The 26,871-nt window shown below is 52.4% G+C and overlaps 1 protein-coding gene across 1 annotated transcript in view; it reads right to left on the minus strand.

Annotated features, from left to right (window-relative positions):
* Positions 1–710: 710 nt before the first annotated feature.
* The window catches only part of SPTAN1 (spectrin alpha, non-erythrocytic 1), a 49,503-nt gene continuing 23,342 nt past the window's right edge, over positions 711–26,871 (minus strand). Inside the window, 40 exon segments of the mRNA XM_075324693.1 lie at positions 711–990; positions 3,692–3,839; positions 3,922–4,068; positions 4,149–4,202; positions 6,143–6,228; positions 6,230–6,340; positions 6,425–6,479; positions 10,803–10,820; positions 11,007–11,119; positions 11,198–11,494; positions 11,590–11,799; positions 11,882–11,958; positions 12,034–12,193; positions 12,277–12,375; positions 12,464–12,596; positions 12,705–12,826; positions 12,917–13,037; positions 13,130–13,338; positions 13,415–13,519; positions 13,601–13,738; positions 13,828–13,959; positions 16,005–16,019; positions 18,088–18,250; positions 18,335–18,438; positions 18,523–18,669; positions 18,747–18,944; positions 20,412–20,511; positions 20,666–20,847; positions 20,924–21,068; positions 21,156–21,247; positions 21,332–21,379; positions 21,464–21,499; positions 21,583–21,606; positions 21,701–21,805; positions 21,892–22,090; positions 23,669–23,728; positions 25,891–26,039; positions 26,152–26,286; positions 26,411–26,503; positions 26,584–26,801. Coding sequence (XP_075180808.1) covers positions 865–990; positions 3,692–3,839; positions 3,922–4,068; positions 4,149–4,202; positions 6,143–6,228; positions 6,230–6,340; positions 6,425–6,479; positions 10,803–10,820; positions 11,007–11,119; positions 11,198–11,494; positions 11,590–11,799; positions 11,882–11,958; positions 12,034–12,193; positions 12,277–12,375; positions 12,464–12,596; positions 12,705–12,826; positions 12,917–13,037; positions 13,130–13,338; positions 13,415–13,519; positions 13,601–13,738; positions 13,828–13,959; positions 16,005–16,019; positions 18,088–18,250; positions 18,335–18,438; positions 18,523–18,669; positions 18,747–18,944; positions 20,412–20,511; positions 20,666–20,847; positions 20,924–21,068; positions 21,156–21,247; positions 21,332–21,379; positions 21,464–21,499; positions 21,583–21,606; positions 21,701–21,805; positions 21,892–22,090; positions 23,669–23,728; positions 25,891–26,039; positions 26,152–26,286; positions 26,411–26,503; positions 26,584–26,801 — 4,874 coding nt within the window. The 3' untranslated portion in view covers positions 711–864.

Raw genomic sequence — 26,871 nt, forward strand, 5'->3', positions numbered from 1 at the left:
GTCTGTCTCTTTCCCTGTCTGGGTCTGTCTCTTTCCCTGTCTGGGTCTGTCTCTTTCCCTGTCTGGGTCTGTCTCTTTCCCTGTCTGGGTCTGTCTCTTTCCCTGTCTGGGTCTGTCTCTTTCCCTGTCTGGGTCTGTCTCTTTCCCTGTCTGGGTCTGTCTCTTTCCCTGTCTGGGTCTGTCTCTTTCCCTGTCTGGGTCTGTCTCTTTCCCTGGCTGCATTGTGACACGCCAACATTCCATATAAGGGCGTGGCTGCACATTCTTCTGAAGTTCTGGCTGCATTGTGGCTCCCAGCTCCATTCACTTTAATGGAGGCAGGTTTTTTGGTGAATAACTGTAAAGCGTGGGGTTAAACTTTCCCCTCAAAACATAGCCTATGACGCTCTTGGGGTCCAGAAGTGTGAGTGCGCAAAATTTTGTGGCTGTAGCTGTGACAGTGCAGATGCCAATCCCGGACACACACACACACACACACACACACACACACACACACACTCAGCTTTATATATTAGATTCTGACAAACTATCACATATGGACAACTGGAATAATCCAGGACCACCCCAGGTTGTGTATGAGATTGCAGTTCTGCATGGGCTGCAATACCAGACACAAACACTGCATCAGGGTGGCGCTGTTTCTCTAATCCTAGCCCAGAATGTGTATGGATAAAGATCAGTGAGATAGATGGGCACCAGTGCAGACACGAGACGGTGAATAACTAGCGTTTATTAAAGCACACTGCTTAGATCACTTCTTCGGATGGCTAAAACATAAAAACACAGTGAAGGGCGCGGGAGCTAGAGGACGACATGCACAGCCAACGTCAGCAGGCACAAGCAAGGGGCTTCAATTCTGCTACGTCAGTTCACGAATAGCGAGCGCGTGAATTCCACGTAGTCGTACGCCGAGGGCAGCTCTCGGCCCTTACTGTCCATGTACGGCTTCATGTGCGAGATGCAGTAATCCGCCTGTTCACGTGTAAGATTCTGCAAAAGGAACAACACGGAGATTAGGAGACACGTTCCGACAAATCACACGGCAAGGCACAAGCCTCGAGCAGACGTCATAATGTGGGGGCATTTTAGGGTGAGACCACCTGCAGAATCATTCCTACGATACGGTGGATGATTCAGTTAGAGGAAAACCTTTGGCCACAATATACAGTGTAAGGAATAACGTTTGGAACACCATTCTAAGTCCGAACTGGGTGAAAAAACCTAAAAAAACATCACTATGGGGACCCCAACGTAGAGAAATACTTTGGCGTAGTGTTGGGGTCTATTGCATTGATCAATTCAGTAGCTAAATTTCTCTTGATTCATATGTTCATGGCAGTAATGCAGGTTCCATTTTTCACATTTTCACTCTTGCATATAGCTATTGGATTTTTCATGTCAGTATTCACACAGCAGTTTCTGCTATTCCATGTATTCCCCTTCCATAGTCACTGGTGTGCATACCTTATCTCCCCATAACAATATAGTGTGTCCACCCATATCCTGTATACACCGCACCTATATACAGTGTGTCCACCCATATCCTGTATACACCGCACCTATATACAGTGCGTCCACCCATATCCTGTATACACCGCACCTATATACAGTGCGTCCACCCATATCCTATATACACCGCACCTATATACAGTGTGTCCACCCATCTCCTGTATACACCGCACCTATATACAGTGTGTCCACCCATCTCCTGTATACACCGCACCTATATACAGTGTGTCCACCCATATCCTGTATACACCGCACCTATATACAGTGTGACCACCCATATCCTGTATACACCGCACCTATATACAGTGTGTCCATCCATATCCTGTATACACCGCACCTATACACAGTGTGTCCATCCATATCCTGTATACACCGCCCCTATATACAGTGTGTCCACCCATATCCTGTATACACCGCACCTATATACAGTGTGTCCATCCATATCCTGTATACACCGCCCCTATATACAGTGTGTCCATCCATATCCTGTATACACCGCCCCTATATACAGTGTGTCCATCCATATCCTGTATACACCGCCCCTATATACAGTGTGTCCATCCATATCCTGTATACACCGCCCCTATATACAGTGTGTCCATCCATATCCTGTATACACCGCCCCTATATACAGTGTGTCCATCCATATCCTGTATACACCGCACCTATATACAGTGTGTCCATCCATATCCTGTATACACCGCACCTCTATACAGTGTGTCCACCCATATCCTGTATACACCGCACCTATATACAGCGCGTCCACCCATATCCTGTATACGCCGCACCTATATACAGCGCGTCCACCCATATCCTGTATACGCCGCACCTATATACAGCGCGTCCACCCATATCCTGTATACACCGCACCTCTATACAGTGTGTCCACCCATATCCTGTATACACCGCACCTATATACAGTGTGTCCACCCATATCCTGTATACACTGCACCTATATACAGTGCGTCCACCCATATCCTGTATACACTGCACCTATATACAGTGCGTCCACCCATATCCTGTATACACTGCACCTATATACAGTGCGTCCACCCATATCCTGTATACACCGCACCTATATACAGTGTGTCCACCCATATCCTGTATACGCCGCACCTATATACAGCGTGTCCACCCATATCCTGTATACGCCGCACCTATATGCAGCGTGTCCACCCATATCCTGTATACGCCGCACCTATATGCAGCGTGTCCACCCATATCCTGTATACGCCGCACCTATATACAGTGTGTCCACCCATATCCTGTATACGCCGCACCTATATACAGTGTGTCCACCCATATCCTGTATACACCGCACCTATATATAGTGTGTCCACCCATATCCTGTATACACCGCACCTATATACAGTGTGTCCACCCATATCCTGTATACACCGCACCTATATATAGTGTATCCACCCATATCCTGTATACACCGCACCTATATACAGTGTGTCCACCCATATCCTGTATACACCGCACCTATATACAGCGTGTCCACCCATATCCTGTATACACTGCACCTATATACAGTGCGTCCACCCATATCCTGTATACACCGCACCTATATACAGTGTGTGCACCCATATCCTGTATACACCGCACCTATATACAGTGCGTCCACCCATATCCTGTATACACCGCACCTCTATACAGTGTGTCCACCCATATCCTGTATACACCGCACCTATATACAGTGTGTCCACCCATATCCTGTCCAGCGCCAGTAACTTGAGAACGGCGGCAGCTATAGGCATAGAAGTGGTGTCTAGGTATAGTAAAGTAGCCATGCGCTACGTAATGAAACTACCTATAGCACCACCTGGTGGAAAGCAATGGAGTTAGCATTTTTATCTCAAAAACGGAACGAGATAAAGAAAAAAGTGAATTACAAAGTTGCAGGGCATCATCAATTCAATACGAGTCGACACGAGACTACACGAGAATACGAGACGCCATTATCCACACTGTAGACTCACGACATACAGAAAAAATCCTAAAAAATCTATTTATAGAGGGTTATCCGGCCAAAAGGAAACTTTTCATGTCATGGCAAAATCAGGCATAATGGGCGAGAGTCTCCATGACACAAAGGTTTTCCTGGGGTTGGAGACCTTCTTGGTTGAGAGGACTGGAGATTTGACCGCCAGGCCCCCACCACTCGCAGTCGAGTCCTCACCTGGTATAGCTCTTCCTTGGTGACATACGGTTTCTGCTCGGTGCTGAGCGCCCGGAATGCACTTTCTATCTCCTCGCTGGACTTGACGTTCTCGGTTTCCCGGCTGATCATGAAGGCCATGTACTCCTGTAAGGACACGTGTCCATCTCTAACAGAAGAACAAACCAACGATCATGAGTAGGGATTCCCGGCACCAGACCCAAGTATCCATTCCCCACCTCTACACTTACCTGTTGGGGTCTACAATGTCTAATATGTTTTCAAACTCTGGATCGGGTTCTCCTTCTTCCACCATCGGAAGGTCGTACCCAAGAGACCTCAGACAGGACTTGAACTCCTGGTGGTTGAGACGGCCGGACTTATCCTTGTCGAAGTGCCTGGAGGACGGGAAGGAGGAGGATGGTGAAGGAAATGACGTCTAAGGATAATGATAAGGAGTCTCCGTAGAGCTACTCACTTGAACATCATGCTGAATTCTTTAAGTGCATCTTCTGTGACTCCCGTTGTGTTTCTAAGGAAAGAAAACGGCAATTATTATCTACGTATAGACCTAGAAACTAGTGAGAAAGAGGGCCGAAGGATGGACGGACAACGAGAGTCCTGGACTGGTATGATTGACAGGTCTTTCCCAATATGCCAAAAGATGACCAGCCGGTCCATCCTACTAAGAATGGTCGTAGGTTGCGGAAAAAGCTTCACCCTTCAGTCTGAGGTCAATGGCCACCTTCAAAAACGGATGATTAGGGATGATCGAATACCCTAATATTCGATTCGCCGAATATCCGATTAAGTCACCGCTATTCGACTATTCGCGAATATTCAACGCCAAATGTAAGTCTATGGGAAACTCTAATAATTTCACGTTGGACCAAGGGTGAGCTGTGGTGACTGGGGAAAAAGGCAAAAACAGTACGGGCACAGTCTCGCGCTCCCCCTCCCTCCCCCTCTCCCGCTCCCCTGTCCCCCCTCTCTCGCTCCCCCTCCCTCTCGTGCTCCCCCGCTCCCCTCTCGCGCTCTTCCTCCCTCGCTCCCCCTCTCCCACCCTCTCGTGCTCCCCCTCTCACGCTCTTCCTCCCCCTCCCTCGCTCCCGCGCTCCCCCTCCCTCCCTCTCGCGCTCCCTCGTTCCCATCTCTCGCTCTTCCTCCCTCCCTCTCTCCCCCTCCCTCTCACTCCTCCCTCCCCCTCTCCCCCTCGCTACCCCCTCCCTCTCTCCCTTTCCCCCTCGCGCTCCCCCCCTCTCTCCCTCTCCCCCCCTCTCGCGCTCCCCCATCTCTCCCTCTCCCCCCCTCTCGCGCTCCCCCCCTCTCACAACCCCCCCTCTCCCTCTCGCGCTCCCCCTCCCTCCCCTCTCCCGCTCCCCCTCCCTCTCGTGCTCCCCCGCTCCCCTCTCGCGCTCTCCTCCCTCGCTCCCCCTCTCCCACCCTCTCGTGCTCCCCCTCTTCTCGCGCTCCCCTCTCACGCTCTTCCTCCCCCCTCCCTCGCTCCCCCTCCCTCCCTCTCGCGCTCCCTCGTTCCCATCTCTCGCTCTTCCTCCCTCCCCTCTCTCCCCCTCCCTCTCACTCCTCCCTCCCCCTCGCTACCCCCTCTCGCGCTCCCCCCCTCTCTCCCCTCTCCCCCCCCTCTCTCCCTTTCCCCCTCGCGCTCCCCCCTCTCTCCCTCTCCCCCCCCTCTCGCGCTTCCCCCCTCGCGCTCCCCCATCTCTCCCCTCTCTCCCCCCCCCCTCTCGCGCTCCCCCTCTCTCCCTCCGCTCCCTCTCCCCCTCTCGCGCTCCCCCCTCTCGCGCTCCCCCCTCTCGCGCTCCCCCACCCCTCTCGCGCTCCCCCCCTCTCGCGCTCCCCCCCTCCCCTCCCCCCCCCCCCCCCCTCTCACAACCCCCCCCCCTCTCGCGCTCCCCCTCACTCCCCTCTCTCGCTCCCCCTCCCTCTCGTGCTCCCCGCTCCCCTCTCGCGCTCTTCCCTCCCTCGCTCCCCCTCTCCCACCCCCTCGTTGCTCCCCCTCTTTCTCGCGCTCCCCTCTCACGCTCTTCCTCCCCCTCCCTCGCTCCCGCGCTCCCCCTCCCTCCCTCGTTCCTCCCTCCCTCTCTCTCTCTCTCTCTCCCCCTCCCACTCCTCCCTCCCCCTCTCGCCCCCCCCCTCTCGCGCCCCCCCCCCTCTCCCTCTCGCGCTCCCCCCTCTCCTCTCCCTCTCGCGCCCCCCCCTCCCCCCTCTCTCTCGCGCTCCCCATCCATCCCTATACCGGACCTGGAGGCAACTGGCTGGAAAACAGGTGCCAGGAAGTCAGAAATGAAACTGAAAGTATCGGAGCGGATGTTGTTTTAGTCGTCGGATACCGAATAGTGCCGAAATACATTCGCTCATCCCTACTGATGATCCCTCTAAATGTCACCAATAGGGGAGCTCCTAATTGCCACCATGGAGTCCCTGAAGCAGGCTCTAGAGTCCCTGTCTCACCGTGCTTGGATCTGCTGCTCCAGGTTGTGTTGCATCCTCATGCCCAGCTGATCCAGTTGGTCCCACTGCTGCGCCAGCCCCACCGTGGCTGTGCTCCGTGTACTTGTTATCCAATATCAGGGCCTCCTCCATTGCGGCTCCGAGGTCCTCGATCTTCTTCAGCTGGCTTCTCATCGCACGGATCTCTTGATGTTTTCTCTGGGGAAAAAGAAAATAAATGAGCACGTCAGAAAGCGTGAAGGCCAAATCCATAAATCAATAGTCGGCAAATGCTTCACAAACCTTAGTGGCTTCCAGCTGAGACTCCAGCGTGCCGGACTCCTCCACCATGCAAGACCTGCGGGAGACGAAGACCGGTGAGCGCGGGTGATGGCCGACTTCATATTGACGCCTTACGGTTAACATTGCACCATGGCGTGTATGTGCTTCATGTTAACCGTAAGGTCGGCAGAGCCCATGCCAAGCGCCGCTCTGCCAACACACACCTGACCAGTGTACAAGAGCCAAAATAAATAGTGCCCGAACGCCACCAAAGCCTCTCGCCAGATCAGCCGCGCTACGGGTTAGTGAGCAGAGTGTCTGCCAAACCAGGAACATCCTCACGTCACTCCAGCCAAACAGGTGGCGGCCTACCAAACCGTGGTGGGTGCAAATAACCATCTGTGCAAGATGTGGGGGTAAGAGGCCACAGCACACGGTGCCCATCAATACTATGGTGGAGGGGGATACTGTACCCTTTAAAAAGGGGTTGTCCACTACTTTGACATTGATCCTAAGGATAGACCATCAATGTCAACGTAGTGGACAACCCTTTAAGCTATTGATTCCCCGTAATCCTATGAGGCTAGTCATGACCATATAATTACTACTGTAGGTTCAAAGGATAAAAGGGCCACTTTACCCTTAGATATTTACCCCATATCCACAAAATATAGAGCCCCACGTCCACGCAGAAAGTGAACGGAGAGGTGGTAGCGCAGGGGCAACGCTCGCTCCATTCACTTCCATGGACGTTATAGGATCGTCGTCAGGTCCACAGGATAAAATTGGTGGGGGTCCGGCGCACCTTAATCCTCTACCAAAGCGAGGCCAGCCTCATAGGGGATACATAGGGCGACGGTCCGGACCCCGGGTTATAAGAGCATAAAAATCCCCCATTTTCCTGACCACCAATCATCCTACGGATGGGGGGGGGGTTAAGATGTTTTCAATGGACATCCCCTTTAAGTAAATGTAGGCACCAGTGGATATACAGAAGTGTCTAACCGGGGAATAGTCCCTTTAACTATTGTGAAAAGATGCCCCCACCAAGAGGGTAATAGTGTATGGCAAGCTTAAAGGGGTTTTCCAGGGCTTGGGATAAGGATGACCCATCCCCGATGAAGTCCTATCCATACTGATTGAAGGGATCGCACTGCTACAGCGCCATGTGGTGGCTGTAATTGGTACTGCATGGGAGAAAGCTTAATCTCCTTCTTCCGGAAAATTTTGGCATGTCTTAAGAGACATTAGAAGTATTGATCAAGTGCTAAAAGCCCGGCCGATCAAGGGGGCACAAGAGCGCACCCGAGTGCTCTGCTTCTCATTGAGGTTGTAGAGCCCCAGCCGATCGAGGGGCACAAGAGCGCACCCGAGTGCTCTGCTTCTCATTGAGGTGAAGAGCCCAGCCGATCAAGGGGCACAAGAGCGCACCCGAGTGCTCTGCTTCTCATTGAGGTGAAGAGCCCAGCCGATCAAGGGGCACAAGAGCGCACCCGAGTGCTCTGCTCTCATTGAGGTGAAGAGCCCGGCCGATCGAGGGGCACAAGAGCGCACCGAGTGCTCTGCTTCTCATTGAGGTGTAGAGCCAGGCCAATCGAGAGGCACAAGAGCGCACCCGAGTGCTCTGCTTCTCATTGAGGTGTAGAGCCAAGCCAATCGAGAGGCACAAGAGCGCACCCGAGTGCTCTGCCTCTCATTGAGGTGAAGAGCCCAGCCGATCGAGGAGCACAAGACCACACCCGAGTGCTCTGCTTCTCATTGAGGTGAAGAGCCCGGCCGATCGAGGGGCACAAGAGCGCACCCGAGTGCTCTGCTCTCATTGAGGTGAAGAGCCCGGCCGATCGAGGGGCACAAGAGCGCACCTGAGTTCTCTGCTCTCATTGAGGTGAAGAGCCCGGCCGATCGAGGGGCCCAAGAGTGCACCCGAGTGCTCTGCTCTCATTGGGGTGAAGAGCCCGGCTGATCCAGAGGCACAAGACCGCACCCGAGTGCTCTGCTCTCATTGAGGTGAAGAGCCCGGCCGATCGAGGAGCACAAGAGCGCACCCGAGTGCTCTGCTCTCATTGAGGTGAAGAGCCCGGCCGATCGAGGAGCACAAGAGCGCACCCGAGTGCTCTGCTCTCATTGAGGTGAAGAGCCCGGCCAATCGAGGGGCACAAGAGCGCACCCGAGTGCTCTGCTCTCATTGAGGTGAAGAGCCCGGTTGAGCGCTTCTGCCCCCGAGTTCGCGCTGGGCTTTTTAGCTTATGATCAGGAAGATTGCAGTATATTTACGCTGGATATACGGGACTTGGCGCATGGCTTGTACACAGCAGTGGTGGTCCTACGCTAGCGGTGCGGGGAGGTGAACACTCCATTGCAGCAGTCCGCGGCCGTGTGAGTTAGTACAGAAAAGCATCACAGAGTGCCACAGAAAACCAGTGTAAGAGAAGAGGAAAACGCAACCTTCCAGAAAGATCATCCCCAACTTCATACTGATACACACGTATGACTCTGCGATAGGCTATGCTAAAGGAGAGAGACCCAATGGTGAATTCCCCAAACACAACACCCCGTCACCCCCACAATGAAGCGGTACAAGAATCCCTCACACCGGGGGCCGCAGAATTAGAGCGTCATGCGAAAATGCTAAGACACAGATACAGTGCGGCATCAGGACTCCCCGCAGAATACAGGCTGCCGCAGTATCCAGCATCCGCAGGGCAGATGGAGATTGCAATTTCCAGGGCTAAGGGAAAGTCAATCACATCTTGTAAGGACAGAATATGAGGAAATGGCTCGTTATATTAGATGTCCGGCGCCACTCACTGGAGGAGAGTGGTACCAATGGCGTCACGTCTATTCATGTCCAATGGGACAGATTCCGGTAGGAATATGCAGACGTGAGGCCATCAGCACAGATCACTTGCAAATACGAAACTGAGCGGCGCCAAATAACACTAAATGTATATACATGCTTATGGTTACACTGATTTCTGGGTACCATAACCCCAGCATTTAAAGGGAACCTGTCACCAGAAGTGGCCCCTACAAGCTGCGGCCACCACCAGTGAGCTCCTATATACAGCGATCTAGAATGCTGTATATAAGAGCCCAGGCCGCTCTGTATAGCATAAAACACACCTTTATAACTAACCTAGGGGGCGGTCCGGTCAGATGGGCGTCGCTGCTCTCTGGGCTGGCGCCTCCTCTCTGTGGAGATCGCCGTCCTCCTTCTACCCAGCCCATAATGGATGACGTGTCCTGATGTTGTGGTCTTGCGCAGGCGCATTGTGATCAGCTGTGCTGAGGGCAGATCAAAGTACTGTACTGCGGAGGTGCGAGGAAAGGTTAAAGACCACCCGCGCATGCGCACTACAATACTTTGATGTCACCCGAGTAGGGCAGATCAAAGTGCACCTGCTCAGGATCGCAATGCCGGCTAGTGTGGATGACGTAAGGCTAATCATGCACACAGGCCTCAGAAGGAGGACGGAGATCGCCGTGGAGAGGCGGCGCCGGACCAGAGAGACAGAGGGAGAGGCGGCGCCGGACCAGAGAGACAGAGGGAGAGGCGGCGCCGGACCAGAGAGACAGAGGGAGAGGCGGCGCCGGACCAGACAGAGGGAGAGGCGGCGCCGGACCAGACAGAGGGAGAGGCGGCGCCGGACCAGACAGAGGGAGAGGCGGCGCCGGACCAGACAGAGGGAGAGGCGGCGCCGGACCAGACAGAGGGAGAGGCGGCGCCGGACCAGACAGAGGGAGAGGCGGCGCCGGACCAGACAGAGAGGGAGGCGGCGCCGGACCAGACAGAGAGGGAGGCGGCGCCGGACCAGACAGAGAGGGAGAGGCGGCGCCAGACCAGACAGAGAGGGAGAGGCGGCGCCAGACCAGAGACAGAGAGGAAGGCGGCGCCGGACCAGAGAGACAGAGTGAGAGGCGGCACCGGACCAGAGAGACAGAGAGGAAGGCGGCGCCGGACCAGAGAGGGAGAGGGAGGCGGCGCCGGACTAGAGAGGGAGAGGGAGGCGGCGCCGGACCAGAGAGCAGTGACACTCATTGGACCGGACCGCCCCCCGTTGAGTATAATAAGTGTTATACAGATCGGCCTGGGCTCTTATATACAGCATTGTAGAATACTGTATATAGGAGCTCACTGGTGGTGGCCGCAACTTATAGGGGAAAAATCTGGTGACAGGTTCCCTTTAATTACAATCTGTGGAGAAACTGGGCAGCTAGTGTTGAGTTCCGCTACAGCACCCCCACAGGGGATATGGGGTATTACAAGAAGTCATCTTTTATAACGGCATCATTGAAATATTTAGCGAGCGATCTCGAATGAAATACAGACACCCCACAATCACCGCACATGTGCAGAAAGCAAAAAAACAGTGGAATCACAAAATCTGAAAATACTAACCCGTCCAGCAGGTAGGTCCTATGGAGAGAGGCAAATGAAGGTAGCAGCAGATAGAACGGGGGAAAAAAACACACAAAGGTGAAAAAACAAAAAGCATCACGCCTTTACAATACATTGCAAAATCTCCAGATTACAGAGCTAAGAGATGGACACAGGGAGAAGAGCACAGATACACGGGCGCAGGACAGAGGTGACGGCAGTAACCTGGTCTCCTGGATCCACTGGTGGAATGCATTGGCGTGTTGGGCAAATTCCTGGCGCAGTTTGTCGTTTTCTTCCTGCCTTCGCTGTTCCTTCTGTAACTCCAGTTCTCGCTCCTGAGGACATAAGAAGTTGAGTACGCACCCTACAACCAGAAACTAAGATCCTCGAGGTTAACATTTTGGCATTTTTACCTTAATGATCTTCTGGAGGTTGCGCCAAGTCTCTTCCAAAGCCTCCATGGTGAACCACGTGTAAGGATTGGATGCCACACGGTAGCCCTTTATCTGTCGGTCCAGTTCGGCCAGTTGGTTGAAATCGGTCTGCGCGGAGCTGAGAGAGTTTCGGAATGCGTCGTGTGCCTCGCGCAGCGCCTTGATTTCTTCCAGGGAATTACAGCGGACTGGATCGGTCAGGTCCTCCTCAGCATTCTCAAACCAGCTGTTGAAGGCAGACGCCTTCTTGGCAAAGGTCAAGAACAAGTCTTCAACCTAAGAAAACGCAAACAAAGTGATCATCAAGAGGGTCTTTATCGGTTTACCATCCCATGGGCAGGCATGGTACCCAATTTGGAATACCTACTCACCTTTCGGTAGTGCTCCTGAGCCTCCAGAAGCTTCTTCTTACGAGCAGCGGAGTTGTCCAGAAGTTGGTTCCATCTCTTCATGAGAGACGCATGGCGGGACTCGATGGCCCTGGACTGGACATGTTTGGCTGCAAGTAACTGGTCTTTTAGTGCAGTGATGTTGGTGATGCCTTCTTGTTGGAAAGCCTGGAGACCGGCGTCGAAGGTTTCCTATTAGGTAAAAAACAAGTATTGATTGGCGTGCCTTGATGTAATCTGACAGCCTAGTAATATGGCCGATAAGATGGTATACCTGCTTAGTGAGTAGCGTCTGCACCGAGGACAGGTCCCTGCCATAATCATCTGTCTTCAGACTGTTCTCCTTCTCACCTACAGACCAGAAGAGGTATTAGATCACGTGTAATGGTGGGATCGGTGCACCACATGAGTGTCCGTCATACTCACCGATCCAGGACTCCACCACATCCGCCTTCCAGTTGAACTGAAGGAAGGCCGAGTTCTCGTCGAGTTTCGCCTTGCGTTGAGCAGCCGCCTTCTCCAGTTCTGACACTTTTCCACGAAGACCCTGCATCTTTGCCGTTATATTATCCACGTGGTGATTATTCTAGGAAGAAGAAAAGCAGACGTTAGTTGGCCAAGATGGCAGGCAGCCGGCTGACTACAACCTCTGCAAGTCACCAGTCTCACCTTTTGGATGAGGTCTTCACCATTGGTACAGACGTCATGAACTCTGTCCTTGTGGACGGTGAAGTCAGTCTCAAATGCCTCATGCTTTTTCAGTAATCCCTGGAAATCGAAGACACGGAATGGTTAATTTTCACAACAGGCTTTTTTTTTTTGTTTCTTCAGATATCTTGTTTTATGGTCGACTCACCTGTATGGCAGCAAGAGTATCGCCGTAGTCTTCACTGGCCACAAGAGTCATCTTCTCGTTAATCCAGGCTTCTTCTTCCTCCACATTGGCAACAAACTGTTGATACTCCAGGGATTCCTCCAGCCGCTGTCCCCTGCAACCCCAACCAGACTACTGTAAAGAGGGCTGGATACTGCGGTACCTTGGTATCCCGTATACATGGTCCCATCAGGTGGTATCGGCTGGGAACAAAAGATCTCACCTGGCCGATGCCTGCTGCTTCAGTTCCTTCCAGTGCTCCACAAACTGAGCCAGCCTTTGCTGAATCTCATCCTTTCCAATAGTATTGTCATCAGACAGCTTCTTACCGGTGTCAAGCACACCCTAAAAACCCGAAAGAGATCTTTAAGATTTTGCTTTTTGCCATACTACCACCCTTAATCAAGTTCTCTTGGAGAGCAATCCTTCACCTACCTGAATGGCCGGCTCATGAGCAGCAAGTTCTGCCTCCAACCTCTTATGTTTCTTCCTCAGATTCTGCACACCGGTAAGATCTCGGCCGTAGTCGTCAGATCCGACCAGCAGCTTCTTTTCTCTAAAAATCGATAAATGCGTCACATAGATTGAACCCCTTTTGGGCTGATTCGAGGTCTTCTCTTGACTCCTATGAGGACAACATGGACTTACTTGATCCAGGACTCCTCATCGTCAAGGTCCCTGAAGAACTGATGAAGGCGATGGGACTCGTTCAGCCTGCTGCGGCGGGCGGACGCCATGCTTTTAATGCGCTGGAAGCGGTCGTTGATGGCATCGCGCTTGTCCTTTACTTGGGAGGTGTCGAAGGCGCTGCTGGTCATCAGGCTGTCTGCTTGTCCGTTCAGATCCTTCAGACGGTCCTGGAAGGAATTACATGGCACCATGAGCCTCCAAAGTCTACTTCTCCATGTATTCAAGCTATGGGATTAAGCTTACCTCGTGGGCCGAAATGTCGGCTTCCAGCAGTTGGTGTTTCTTCAGCAGATTATTGACAGAAGCCAAGTCCTTTCCATAGTCCTCAGAGGCAAGTAAGGCCTCCACCTGGTGACAGCGAGACCAATATCAGCGTACGAATGTATTAACCCATTATATTTTCCAGATTCAGAAGTCCATCCTTCTTACCTCTGTGAGCCAAAAGTCAAAGTCCTTGATTCCAGTGTTGAAGTTCTGCTGTTTGTTGGCCTCCTTAAGTTTCTGGCTCTTTTCGGCAGATTTGTGAACCAAAAATTGCCACTGATCGGCAAGAGCTGCCAAACGAGCCTGAAAAAATCATAAAAAGGGTCAATAGAGATAGCTAGGAGGTGGTTCAGTTTGGACAATCTGGTGGTTTTCCCGGTTAAGCCGCTCACCTTCACAGCATCCTCACTTCCAGCACATGCGCCACGGTCAATGAGAGAGTTGCCCATATCGATGACACCTCGAATACGGTCTGCGTTGGCATGAAGTTCTGCCTCGAAGGCCTGGTGTTTCTGGTGTTTGCTCTGCCGGACAAGAAGGTACAAGTCACTTCACATCCAAGGATGGCACTGGAGACGTTGTTAACCCATCAACACCTGCTCCTCGTAGAACATGTTTCCTTGGTCCCACAACCAGGTGCAAATAATACAGGTCGCTTTTACAGTGTCTGGATCAAGGAAACATGCGAGGAGTCCGGGAAAGTCCACGAAGACCAAGAGATGCAATGAAGACACAAAACGTTACTATCTACAAGACGGGGGGAAAAAAAATAAAATAGAACATTACACAAAAACGACCAGACTGGGACCCAACACGTTCTGCATGAGCTACAGGGCACACAGACCAGTATGAACCTCAGACTGGAACCTCAGACTGGTCACCAGTCAAGTATGGACAGATATGGAGTTTTTACCATACTATGTATAAGTAATAAGGTAACCACTATGGAGTACGGGTTGTGAAAATGTCCTAAATAGTGGATGAGGAAGCATGATGGACTCAGGGGTGGCCTAAACGATGCCCGAAACTGGGGCAACCACCTGAACGGAGTTGACCAAGTGTCTCATATCGTCCATGTGTCGTCTTAAGTTCAAGTTCTCAGGTCATCAACAAGTACCGTATTTTTCTGATTATATTATGCATTTTACCTCCCAAAAATTTGGGAGGAAAGTGAGGGGTGAGTCTTCAAATCCAAATGTAGCTTACCGGGGGATGTGGGGGGAGTGGGGAGGTGTAGCAGGAGGCAGGGGCAATGCTGTGGCGGCTGTGCACGGTCTGCGGCGGCTGGGAGGGCTTCAAATAATGGCGCTTGGAGTTGGCACATGCGCAGGAGTTCTCATCTGCGCATGCGCCGCCTCCGGCCCATTGATCTCCAAGCAGTGGATTTAAGGAATATGGCACCTGGACTCAGCACGTGCGTAGATTGAGCTCTCGGCTTAAGATCATATCTGCGCAAGCGCCGCCTCCGGCCCATTGATCTCCCAGCAGTGAAGGAAAATGGTGTCTTGAACTGGCACGTGCGCAGATGAAACCTCAGCTCAAGATCTCATCTGCGCATGCGCTGCCTCCGGCCCATTGATTTCCCAGTAGTGGACTTAAGGAAAATGGCGCCTGGAGCTGGTAAATGCGCAGATAAGATCTCAGCTCAAGAGAGCTCATCTGCGCATGCGCTGCCTCCGACCCATTGATTTCCCAGAAGTGGACTTAAGGAAAATGGCGCCTGGAGCTGGTAAATGCGCAGATAAGATCTCAGCTCAAGAGAGCTCATCTGCGCATGCGCTGCCTCCGGCCCATTGATTTCCCAGTAGTGGACTTAAGGAAAATGGCGCCTGGAGCTGGTAAATGCGCAGATAAGATCTCAGCTCAAGAGAGCTCATCTGCGCATGCGCTGCCTCCGGCCCATTGATTTCCCAAAAGTGGACTTAAGGAAAATGGTGCTCGGAGGTGGCGCATGTGCAGAGGAGATCTCCGCTTCTCATTGAGCTGAGAGCTCAATCTGAGCATGCGTAAGCTCAGGGCGCCATTATCGGAATCCCTCACCGCCTGCAGCCCCAGCACAGCTGCCACCAGCTTCTGGGACACCCGCTGCACCATCGCCCTGATCCACCACCGTGACCCACGCTCCATCCACGCTGACGACCCCCTTCGGTAAGACACCTAGCTGGATTATAAGACTGACCCCATTTTTTTTCCCCTCTAAATTTGGGGTGAGTCTTATAATCCAGTGCGTCTTATAAACTGAAAAATACGGTAAAAATATTAAAATTTAGCTTATTTCCTTGAGGCTGAAAATGCATCCTTAAAATATTCCTATAGGAGAGCTCAAAAAATGGCTCCATCGTCCATGGGTGGAGGAGGAGGACTGCGCCCCTGTACCCGGCTCATGCAGAGTGTGTCTTTCTGAGAAGATGAGACAGAACCCGTGCTAGAACCAGCCACAACTAATGACTAGAACGGAAGCAAAACCAAAACAACCGGGTGGTTAAATGGAATGAAAAACACATCGTCATGTTATAAAGGAGCGAGGGGGAGAGGAACAGGACACGGGGGGCGCTGCCTGACCACTTACCAGCAGTTTGGAAAGCTATAAAAAAAAACATTAAAAAGAAAGGCATTGAGTACATGAAGAGCAAACCATGCAACAATGGCAAAACATGGCTTTAGTATAGTAATTTAGTCTTTTTAAGGGGTTCTCTCATTAAGATAATGCTGGCAGACATCCAATGACGTTCACCGGATCCCTGGGCCTCATCAATTTAAGAGGTCACCTTCATGAGACAACCCCTTTAAGGCATCTGTGAGACCAAAGCTGAAGTCGTAAGATCAAATCTCACAGATATATCCACGTTAGGGAACGTACGACACTTACACTGACAATCTGTTAATATCACACATACAACCCTATATGGAGAAAAGTATGTGCCCCCCACATCCCCCCCCTCCCCCCCTCCAGGAGTTTTTCTGACCTCCCATTCTACATCCATAGACAATAATATGGAGTCGGCCCCTCTACAGATACAACGGGTCCCGCTCTCCTGAGAAGGATTTCTACAAGATTTGGGGAATATTCGCCCCTTGATCCAGACCCTGATGTTGGGGGAGGCCGGGCTCACAATTTCCATTCTTGGATGTGGCTGAGGTCCGGGCTCTGTGCGGCCGCTCATCTCCCCCCCCCCCCATGTCTGTATGGAGCTTGTGCACTGGGCACAGTCATGGGGGGCAGAAAAGGGTCTTCCCCAAACTGTTCCCCCAAAGCCGGAAGCTACAATTGTCCACAATGTCTTGTCCTGAAGAATTAAGAGATTTCCCATCACTGGGAATAAGAGGCTGCGGCCGCCCCTTGATAACAGCCGGGAGCATGATCCTCCTCCACCATCTGCACAGCACAATGCAGTCCTGGAATCACCAAACCCAGACCCCTCCATCAGACGCAGATAGAGCAGTGTGATCCGTCACTGCACAGAACACGTCTCCTCCAGAGGCCAGTGGTGGTGACTTTACACCGCTCCATCCGACGCTCAGTATTGTGCTTGGTGATATACGGCTCGGCATTGTGCTTGGTGATGTACGGCTCGGCATTGTGCTTGGTGATGTACGGCTCGGCATTGTGCTTGGTGATGTACGGCTCGGCATTGTGCTTGGTGATGTACGGCTCGGCATTGTGCTTGGTGATGTACGGCTCGGCATTGTGCTTGGTGATGTACGGCTCGGCATTGTGCTCGGTGATGTACGGCTCAGCATTGTGCTTGGTGATGTGTGGCTCGGCATTGTGCTTGGTGATGTACGGCTCGGCATTGTGCTTGGTGATGTACGGCTCGGCATTGTGCTTGGTGATGTACGGCTCAGCATTGTGCTTGGTGATGTACGGCTCGGCATTGTGCTTGGTGATGTACGGCTGTAGCTGCTCGGCCGTGAAGTTCCCGGTGGGTGCAGGGTTTGTGCTGATATTACCGGAGGAGGTCTGGACTCTGCAGTTATGGGGTCAGCAGAGCAGTGGGGACTTTTTTTCCCTCTGCTCCTCAGCACTCGCCCCCCGCTGTGTAACATTACCGGGTCTCCACTTCGTGGCTGAGTTGCTGCGGCTCCTTCCACGTCTCAATAATATCACTCACTGGCGATGGGGGAAGAAATGTCATGAACGGACGTGTTACCCCGGTGTCTCCTATTACAGGCCGCGCTGGTATCAGTGAGCTCCGCACCACCGGACGCTCTGTCACATGGTAGTAATGGCAGTCGGCATGGAGGGGCGGAGGTTATACACCGGGGTAATAGGGCTAGATGTTATGTACCGGGGACAATGGGATAGAAAACTTGGAATTCAAAGATTAAGACAAGGCCCAATACTTTTCTTCATATAGCATAGAACGTACTAGAAAAATTCAAGGGTTGTTTCCATTATTGGGGCTGGAGCTGTGGAAGCAGCGGAGAGCAGCTGAGCAGGTGCCACAACTCCCATTTATTTCTATGGGAGTTGAGGAAACCATGTAGCTTGGCCGCTCTGGGCCGATTCTGCAGCGTCACCTCCAGTGGTCGGAGATAGAGGACATTATTCCGGCATGTAAGGCTGACCTGGTAATAAGGACCCTCATCACGATGCCGTTATTTGACCCCCCCCTCTGTCCAAAAGCACAAAATCCCAGTTTCCCACCCACCTGGATGTTGGTGGGGTCTTTGTAGGACTCGTCGCTGGCCGTCTGCAGCTTCTCGCTGATCCATGCTTCGATCTCATCGACGTCTCGGCTGAACTGCTGCAGGGTCTGAGATTCGCCCAGTTTGGATCTCTTCTCGATCATCTGAGCCTTGAGACGGCGCCACCTGCCAGAAGCGGACGGTTAAGACTCTGTTCACACTGGCATCGCCCTTCAGAGGTCTCGGAACGGCGCAGCACGCGACACTCACCTGTCCAGGACCTCATTGCGGCGGGAAGCTATGTCTCCTTTGGCGTAATGTTCGGCCGATATTAACTGATCCGCGAAGGCCTGCAGAGCAGCAATCTTCTCTTCCTACAAGACCGATTTACCGCAGAGGTTACCGGACGGCGGTGCCCATTACCGATGGCTGCGGATAGTTGGCCGGTTACACAATACCTGCACGTTGATCGCCTTGTCGAAGTCTTCGTGCTTCTTGATGAGCGCCTCCACGCTGTCCAGAGAGTCCCCTTTGTCTTCGCTGTTGAGGAAGGCTTCACGAGCCGCCATCCAGTTCTCCGCCTGCTCACAGTCTCTGTTAAACAACTGCGAGGAAAAACAAAGTGTAAAAAGGGGTGAAGGAAACAGGACCGAGGAAGAATGAATAAAGCGAGTGGGGTCACCTGAAGCTCCAGGCACTGATCCAGCATCATCCTGCGCTGCACCCAGGCCTTCTCCAAGCTCGCACGCTCCTGGTCCAGGATATCCAGCTTCTCCTTGATTTCAGGACTGGCGTAATGGCCTCGGGCTAAAAGCTGCTGCCCAAACTGTTCAAATGCCTGGAAAGTGCCGGCTCTGGCATCGATCTCTGTACGGTGCTCCTGAGGGGACAAAAAGAGTCCATGTGCAAAAGTCATTCACAGGTGGATGGTCCGATATATCTTCTCCCGTTTGAAGTATATATGTCCTTAGAGGGGTAATTTAATATCACTAGGATAGGCCATTACTTTTTTCGTTTTATAAGACGCACCCCAAATTTAAGATTAAAAAAAAAAAAAGGGGGGGGGGGGGAAGAGAGTGTCTGTCTTATACTCAGATGGTGGTTTACCGGAGGGGCAGTGGTGGAGCCGGGTCACAGGAGGCAGGGGCTCTCTGGTGGGGGCTGTGCTGGCTGCAAGCGCCGTGCTGTCTCTGTGGAGCAGGGCGGTGCGGGCTTCAAAGAAATGGCGCGTGCGCAGATTGAGCTATCGGCTCAATGACAAGCTGAGATCTCATCTGCGCACGCGCCACCTCCGGTCCCCATTTTCCTTAAGTCTGTTGCTAGGAGATCTATGGGCCAGAGGCGGCGCGTGCGCAGATGAGATCTCGAGCCGAGAGGTCCATCTGCGCATGTTCTGAATCTGAATGCCATTATTTGAAGTCCGCACAGCCAACAGAGCATCTCATCTGCCACAGCACCGTGCTCCACACAGCCCGCCCGGGCACCCAGCACAGCCCCCACCGCAGCCAGCTCAGCCCCCCCCAACCGCAGCCAGCTCAGCCCCCCCCAACCACAGCCAGCTCAGCCCCCCCCCCAACTGCAGCCAGCTCAGCCCCCCCCCAACTGCAGCCAGCTCAGCCCCCCCAACTGCAGCCAGCTCAGCCCCCCCCAACTGCAGCCAGCTCAGCCCCCCCCAACCGCAGCCAGCTCAGCCCCCCCCAACCGCAGCCAGCTCAGCCCCCCCCTACCGCAGCCAGCTCAGCCCCCCCCAACCGCAGCCAGCTCAGCCCCCCCCCACCCACCGCAGCCAGCTCAGCCCCCCCCCCACCGCAGCCAGCTCAGCCCCCCCCCACCGCAGCCAGCTCAGCCCCCCCACCGCAGCCAGCTCAGCCCCCCCCACCGCAGCCAGCTCAGCCCCCCCCCCACCGCAGCCAGCTCAGCCCCCCCCCACCGCAGCCAGCTCAGCCCCCCCCCACCGCAGCCAGCCCAGCCCCCCCACCGCAGCCAGCCCAGCCCCCCCACCGCAGCCAGCCCAGCCCCCCCCCCGCAGCCAGCCCCAGCCACCCCACCGCAGCCAGCACAGCCCCCATTCTCCACCTTCCGGTAAGCTACATTCACATTATAAGACGCACCCCTCATTTGCCTCCCAAATTCTTGGAAGATAAAGTGCGTCTTATAATCCAAGAAGTACGGTAATAATCTGACTTCAGATCCTACAGTGATGAGCGCTTTCAACTCTCAGGATTGGTGGAGATCCTAGAGGTGAGCCAGCATAAAGCGATACTCCATCACTTATTAAGCTGGAAATGCCCCTTTAAGAGTGTTCTTCCAGGACATACTACTAAGACAGCACCGACCAAGTACTGACCTGGTGTCTCTCCAGCAGAGCTTCAGCGCCAGTGACATCTTTTGCAAGTTCGTCGGATGACACCAAGCCACGGATTCCATTAATCCAGGACATGAGGTCCCTGAAAATCAGATTAATATGTTCATTGGTCTAATGCAGCTGCCTTTAACCTCCGTCACTCCAACTCCCAGCATCCCAAGAGCTGGAGGGACCAAGGATGGAGGCCAATACCGATGTTTATGCTTGGATTACACCTAGATGTGCGTCTTTCCTACCTGAAGTCACTGAGGAATCGCTGCAGGTCGTGAGAATCGCCCAACTTCTCCTTCCGTTTGTCGGCACGTTTGCCGAGGCTGTTCCACGCTTGGTTCAGCTCTGTGCATTTCTCCTGAATGTCCTCGGCAGATTCTGGGTGGGATTGGATCAGGCGCTCGGCCGTCTCTCCCAGGGAGTTCACCTGAGGACAGACGTGTTAGAGAAGGGGTCCCTCGGATAAATTTGGGGTGGACCCCCTGTGCAGTGCGCGGCTTTACCTTGTCACCCAGTGCGGCCAGGTCTCTCTCGAATCCCTCGTGTTTGCGCTGCAGAGCCTGCACGCTGGCCAGATCGTGCCCGTAGCTGTCAGTGTTCAGCGCCTGGTTCTTCTCCTCAATCCATTCTTTAGTCTCATCAGCATCCCTGCAAAAAGAATGGTCTATAAGTATGTACCATAAAAGCCGAGATATCATTAACAATCCTGAGGCGGACCAGGTCCTTCTGCCGTACCGGTGGAATCGCTGCACTTCATGGGCACTGCCCAGCAACTGGCTCCTCTCCTCGGCCAGCTGCTGAAGGGACCGCCAACGCTCATTCAGGTCCTAAAGGACAAAAGATAATGCAAGTCACTTCCCGGAGCCAGGATCAGAGCATTTAGGAGGCCATACTGAAGCATCAGTCCTCACCTTGATGGAGTTGAAAGTGGCCACTGAATGGATGACTGTCCGCACCGCCTGTAATACATATATACATAAGGTCAGAACCAAGGAATACAGACAATGGAGATGTAAGAGGCCGGAGATGGAGAAGACTCCTACCTTCCATGGGGAGGCTCCTTTGTGGTCTGCTTCATCCTGCAATACAGTAAAGGGAGGCACTTATAATAAGAGCAAGTTGTGAAGGAAGCCCACAGTGACGTGCCCACGTGGCTACTTACTTTTGGCATGCTACCATACACCTCCTAAGAAAAACGAAGGGAAAAAATAAAAATGTTACACCCCGGGCAGAGAGGACGTTACCTTCAGTAGGACATAATAGAGCTGGAGACATCTTACCTGCTGCTGCACGGCTTGTACCTCTTCTGTTATGAGCCCTTCAGACTCGAGATCATCTGCCACCTTGTTGATATCCTTCAGACGGGATTCATTTGCCTTCAGATCCTGAGAGACAATAGTGAGATTGTCAAGGATGTAATGAGGAGAGCATGTGCGATGGGTGACCCATGTGCAACGACATGTAGGATTACCTTCTGGAAGTCATCAAACTTCTTCTGCAGCACCTCCACCTGCTCCAGGTCCGCTCCCACCTCCTCGTTGGTGAGCGCCGCTTCCTTCTCATTGATCCATTGCTGCAGCTCATTCGCCTCACGGAACAACATGAACTTCTTACAACTTTTCTCCAGCATGTCTTTACGCTTCTCTCCCACTTCCAAGATGTTCTGGTATCTACAAACAGATTGAGCATGGTCAGGTGCCTGTGTGCAGCCGAGGAGACATCTAAGGAGCGTCCGCCCAGGGGACAAGACATGGCACCACTGCAAGAGCCGACATCTAAAAGGAGCTTCCGCCCATGGGACAAGACATGGCACCACTGCAAGAGCCAACATCTAAGGAGCTTCCGCCCATGGGACAAGACATGGCACCACTGCAAGAGCCAACATCTAAAGAGCTTCCGCCCAGGGAACAAGACATGGCACCACTGCAAGAGCAAACATCTAAGGAGCGTCAGCACTGCAAAAGCCTTCAAAGTGGAGAGGGAGAAGGGGTTAAACCCGCGCAATCCGCCAGTAATCCAGAAGGAGATGTTGATAAATTAAACAAGCTTTTATTCCATGGGTCTACGCGTTTCAAGGTCTAAGACCTCCTCTTCAGGACCAGTAAATCAACAGTAATCAACAGTGTTGATTTACTGGTCCTGAAGAAGAGGTCTTAGACCTTGAAACGCGTAGACCCATGGAATAAAAGATTGTTTAATTTATCAACATCTCCTTCTGGATTATTAGCGGATTGCGCGGGTTTAACCCCTTCTCCCTCTCCACTTTGAAGTCTGAAACACGTGGGGCCGCAGCAGCTGCCATTATCTCATGCTATCTGTGGTGGTTGTGACCTCTCACAACCGCAATCGGTGAGTGCATTTACCATTTGCTAACCGTGTGTTTAATCTGGTAAAACCCTATCAGCGCTTCTCTTTTCTAGCTTAGCACTGCAAAAGCCGACATCTCGCCATCTGAGACCCTCCACCCCTGATCCTAAATATGACCCCATGTGCAGTCACTATACTCGGTGCCCCCCGCTCTGCCGCTTACCTGTCTGGTCAGTAGCCACTCTTCTCCAACAAGACCTCCATAGAGGCGCAGGGAGCGCTGTGAAAAGTCCTAAACCTTCCTATTCCTACTATTGGTGTGGGATGGACCCGACCGTGCTGTGATGAGGCAAGGGGGGGGCACGGTTCAGACTTTCCACAGCAGCGTCCCTGCCTCTGTGGCAGCCATTAGATAATAGGCGAACGTGCTACCAAAGGGAGATTGCGGCAACAAGTCTGGGAAATGTATAGTGACATCTAAGTTCAGAGTGATGGCTGCTAGTTTTCAGAAAACCCCGTCCCCACAGCACAGTTTTTTAACTAAAAATTGCTTTACCCATCCTTCCCAGGTCTAGCGCTGACTCTACGGCGCTGGAGCCAGTCAATGGGCGCAGCAGCTCTGCTTAAACAGATGGTACAAGCCGCCTGAAGTGCTGTTAAAGTGATGTCAGCAATGGACACCGCAGCAAAAACTCCATGCTGGACCTGGGGAGGGTGAATAAAGTGCACCAGAAGGATCAGTTTAGCAAGTCCTGGTCCAGGTGACTGCCCATTGCACCAACCGACCGGCCATTATGTGCCCCACTGCCATGGTCAAAAGCGTGTCAGCAGGTTTTGGTTTCTTTTTTTTTTTTTTTAACCCCGCTCATGGTTATTAGTAGTCACTTAACCGATCCCACTGACTATAATAAGTTGAGCGACGGTGGAACGGGTCTACTCACAGTTCTCCAACCTGATTCATGCGCAGAGACACACTGCCAGCTTCCTTAGACACATGAGTCCTGCACAGACGAGAAGGGAGCACAGCAAAAAAGGCATGCAGACAATTAGTGATTACCAACAGGCGGGAGGGAGGGTGCTGCTCAGCGAATCGTATTAGAAGGGGGTGCGAGAAATCACAGATTACAGGGCTGTCCACCTGTACCGATACCTAGAAGGTCTCCACCTAGTATAGGAGACGTCTGCCATCACCTTCTGGTCAGATATACCTAGAAAGTCTCCACCTAGAATAGGAGACGTCTGCCATCACCTTCTGGTCAGATATACCTAGAAGGTCTCCGCCTAGTGTAGGAGACATCTGCCATCACCTTCTGGTCAGATATACCTAGAAGGTCTCCACCTAGTATAGGAGATGTCTGCCATCACCTTCTGGTCAGATATACCTAGAAGGTCTCCGCCTAGTGTAGGAGACGTCTGCCATCACCTTCTGGTCAGATATACCTAGAAGGTCTCCGCCTAGTGTAGGAGATGTCTGCCATCACCTTCTGGTCAGATATACCTAGAAGGTCTCCGCCTAGTGTAGGAGACGTCTGCCATCACCTTCTGGTCAGATATACCTAGGTCTCCACCTAGTATAGGAGACGTCTGCCATCACCTTCTGGTCAGATATACCTAGAAGGTCTCCGCCTAGTGTAGGAGACATCTGCCATCACCTTCTGGTCAGATATACCTAGAAGGTCTCCACCTACTATAGGAGATGTCTGCCATCACCTTCTGGTCAGATATACCTAGAAGGTCTCCACCTAGTATAGGAGACGTCTTCCATCACCTTCTGGTCAGATATACCTAGGTGGTCTCCACCTAGTATAGGAGACGTCTGCCATCACCTTCTGGTCAGATATACCTAGAAGGTCTCCGCCTAGTGTAGGAGACGTCTGCCATCACTTTCTCATCAGATATCCCCACAAGGCCTCCACCTAGGGTAGGAGACGTTTGCCATCACCATCTGGTCAGATATACCTAGAAGGTCTCTGCCTACTATAGGCAACGTCTGCCATCACCTTCTGGTCAGATATACCTAGAAGGTCTCCGCCTAGTGTAGGAGACATCTGCCATCACTTTCTGGTCAGATATCCCCACAAGGTCTCCGCCTACTATAGGCGACGTCAGCCATCACCTTCTGGTCAGATATACCTAGAAGGTCTCCGCCTAGTGTAGGAGACATCTGCCATCACTTTCTGGTCAGATATCCCCACAAGGTCTCCGCCTACTATAGGCGACGTCTGCCATCACCTTCTGGTCAGATATACCTAGAAGGTCTCCGCCTAGTGTAGGAGATGTCTGCCATGACCTTGTGGTCAGATATACCTAGAATGTCTCTGCCTAGTGTACGAGACCCCTGGTCAGATGTCCCAACAAGGTCTCCGCCTACTATAGGCGACGTCTGCCATCACCTTCTGGTCAGATATACCTATACCCCCAAAGGGTGGCCATACACCTTAATAGTCAGCCGAACCTCTGACATCCCAGTTTGTGAGTCAGGAGGATTATACGACATGGCTCCTGCTCCATTAGAGATGGGGGTCTCAACGGATACCACCACCATCTTGTGTCTATCAATCCTTAACTGCAAATATGGCTGGCTATATATCTATTGTAATGCTAAACCAGTAAAAGTGGACATGCCCTTTAATATATTTTTTTTAAGTATCAAAACAGGTGACTGGGGTCGAGGCAGCTGTATAGAAGACGTATTGCCCCACTGTGTGACCTGCAGTAATGATCACCGACTGTATTCCGGGGGGGGCGCTGTTGTGGAAGTGACTAACCATGTCATTCCTGACCCATACACTTTTATACAGCTTTAAATCGACCCCTGAGATGATTGTTGTCTTAAGATATTATTTCTTATCAAACCACATAGAAGAATCAATGGCATCAGATGCGTATTAATCTGAACGGTGATCACGGGTTGGGGCGGGGGGGGGGGGGGGGGCAGAGGAGAAGAACATTGCCAGAAGATATGGTCACAAGTGAGAGGAGATGTGAATCTGAAGGTGTCGGTGATTGATGAATATTATAACATGCGAGAGTCAGGGTGATGGATGATCAATATGACGTGCGCAGTGAAAGCAGAAGACGCAGGAACTCCCGACACTTCTTGTCCGCGCCGCCTGATGACCTGTACAAAGAGAAATGCCATACGGGTATCACGGGCACTTACTGGCCATCGATCTGCTCCTGCCGCAGCGCAATGCTTCCATGTTCCTCCAGCAGGTTCTCCCGAGAGGCAGACTGGGCCGGATCCAGCTTCTTCACATACGCAGCGGGCACAAATCCCTGACGATCGTTCACTTCCACCTTCCACCAGTCCTGGGAGGGGGGGGGAACAACATATTGAGTAGTGTTGAATTTTAGGTGGTCACTTAAAGGGGTTGTCCATGATTACTAAAGGGTTCCTTGCTATGGTTGGGCACCAGCGTACCTTATTAGTGCTGTTAAGCAGAGTCAAGATGTCTCCTTTCTTCATGGTCACCTCCCGTGGGCTCTTCTCTTGATAATCGTAGAGAGCCAGAACCAACTCTTTGCCAGTCTCATCATCCGTTGGTGCCACTTGTTGCTAAATATCAATGATATCAGTCCATCAATGGAAATTTCGCTCCACATCGTCACTTCAGAGGGATAGCAGTCACATTGAAGGCGATGGGCATTACTGATTAGCTCAGCAGTTTCTTTGTACATACCCGACAAGCCTGGGCCTGCTCCCTCAGACCTTGGATGCTGCTTCCATAGGCCCGCAGATCAGACATCAGAGCCTCGTGTTTCTTCAGCAGAGCCTGTAGGAAGGACGGAGACATTAAAAATCTTGGTCTATACGCCATGGTGTGTAGGGTAGGACGTGGGCGGAGGCTCGTACCTCGGCAGAATCCTCATCTTTGCCGTAGTCCGTGCTTCCAACGATTGGCTCCTTCTCCCTCATCCAGGATTCGGCTTCATTTGCGTCGGCAAAGTATTGCTGAGCTTGTAAGGAGTCTTCCAGGTCCTGACGGCGCTGAGACGCCTTATTTCTGAGTGACAGCCACTTGTCATTGAGTTCCTTCAGCTTCACCTTCACTTCATCGGCCGCAAAGTGTCCTGTGAATTGTAGAAGAAGTCACCCAGTAAGAGAATGACTTGTAAGGAACAGAGCAGCTGAAGATCTAGT

The sequence above is a fragment of the Anomaloglossus baeobatrachus genome, chromosome 9, assembly GCF_048569485.1.
Source record: "Anomaloglossus baeobatrachus isolate aAnoBae1 chromosome 9, aAnoBae1.hap1, whole genome shotgun sequence".
Lineage (NCBI taxonomy): Eukaryota > Metazoa > Chordata > Amphibia > Anura > Aromobatidae > Anomaloglossus > Anomaloglossus baeobatrachus.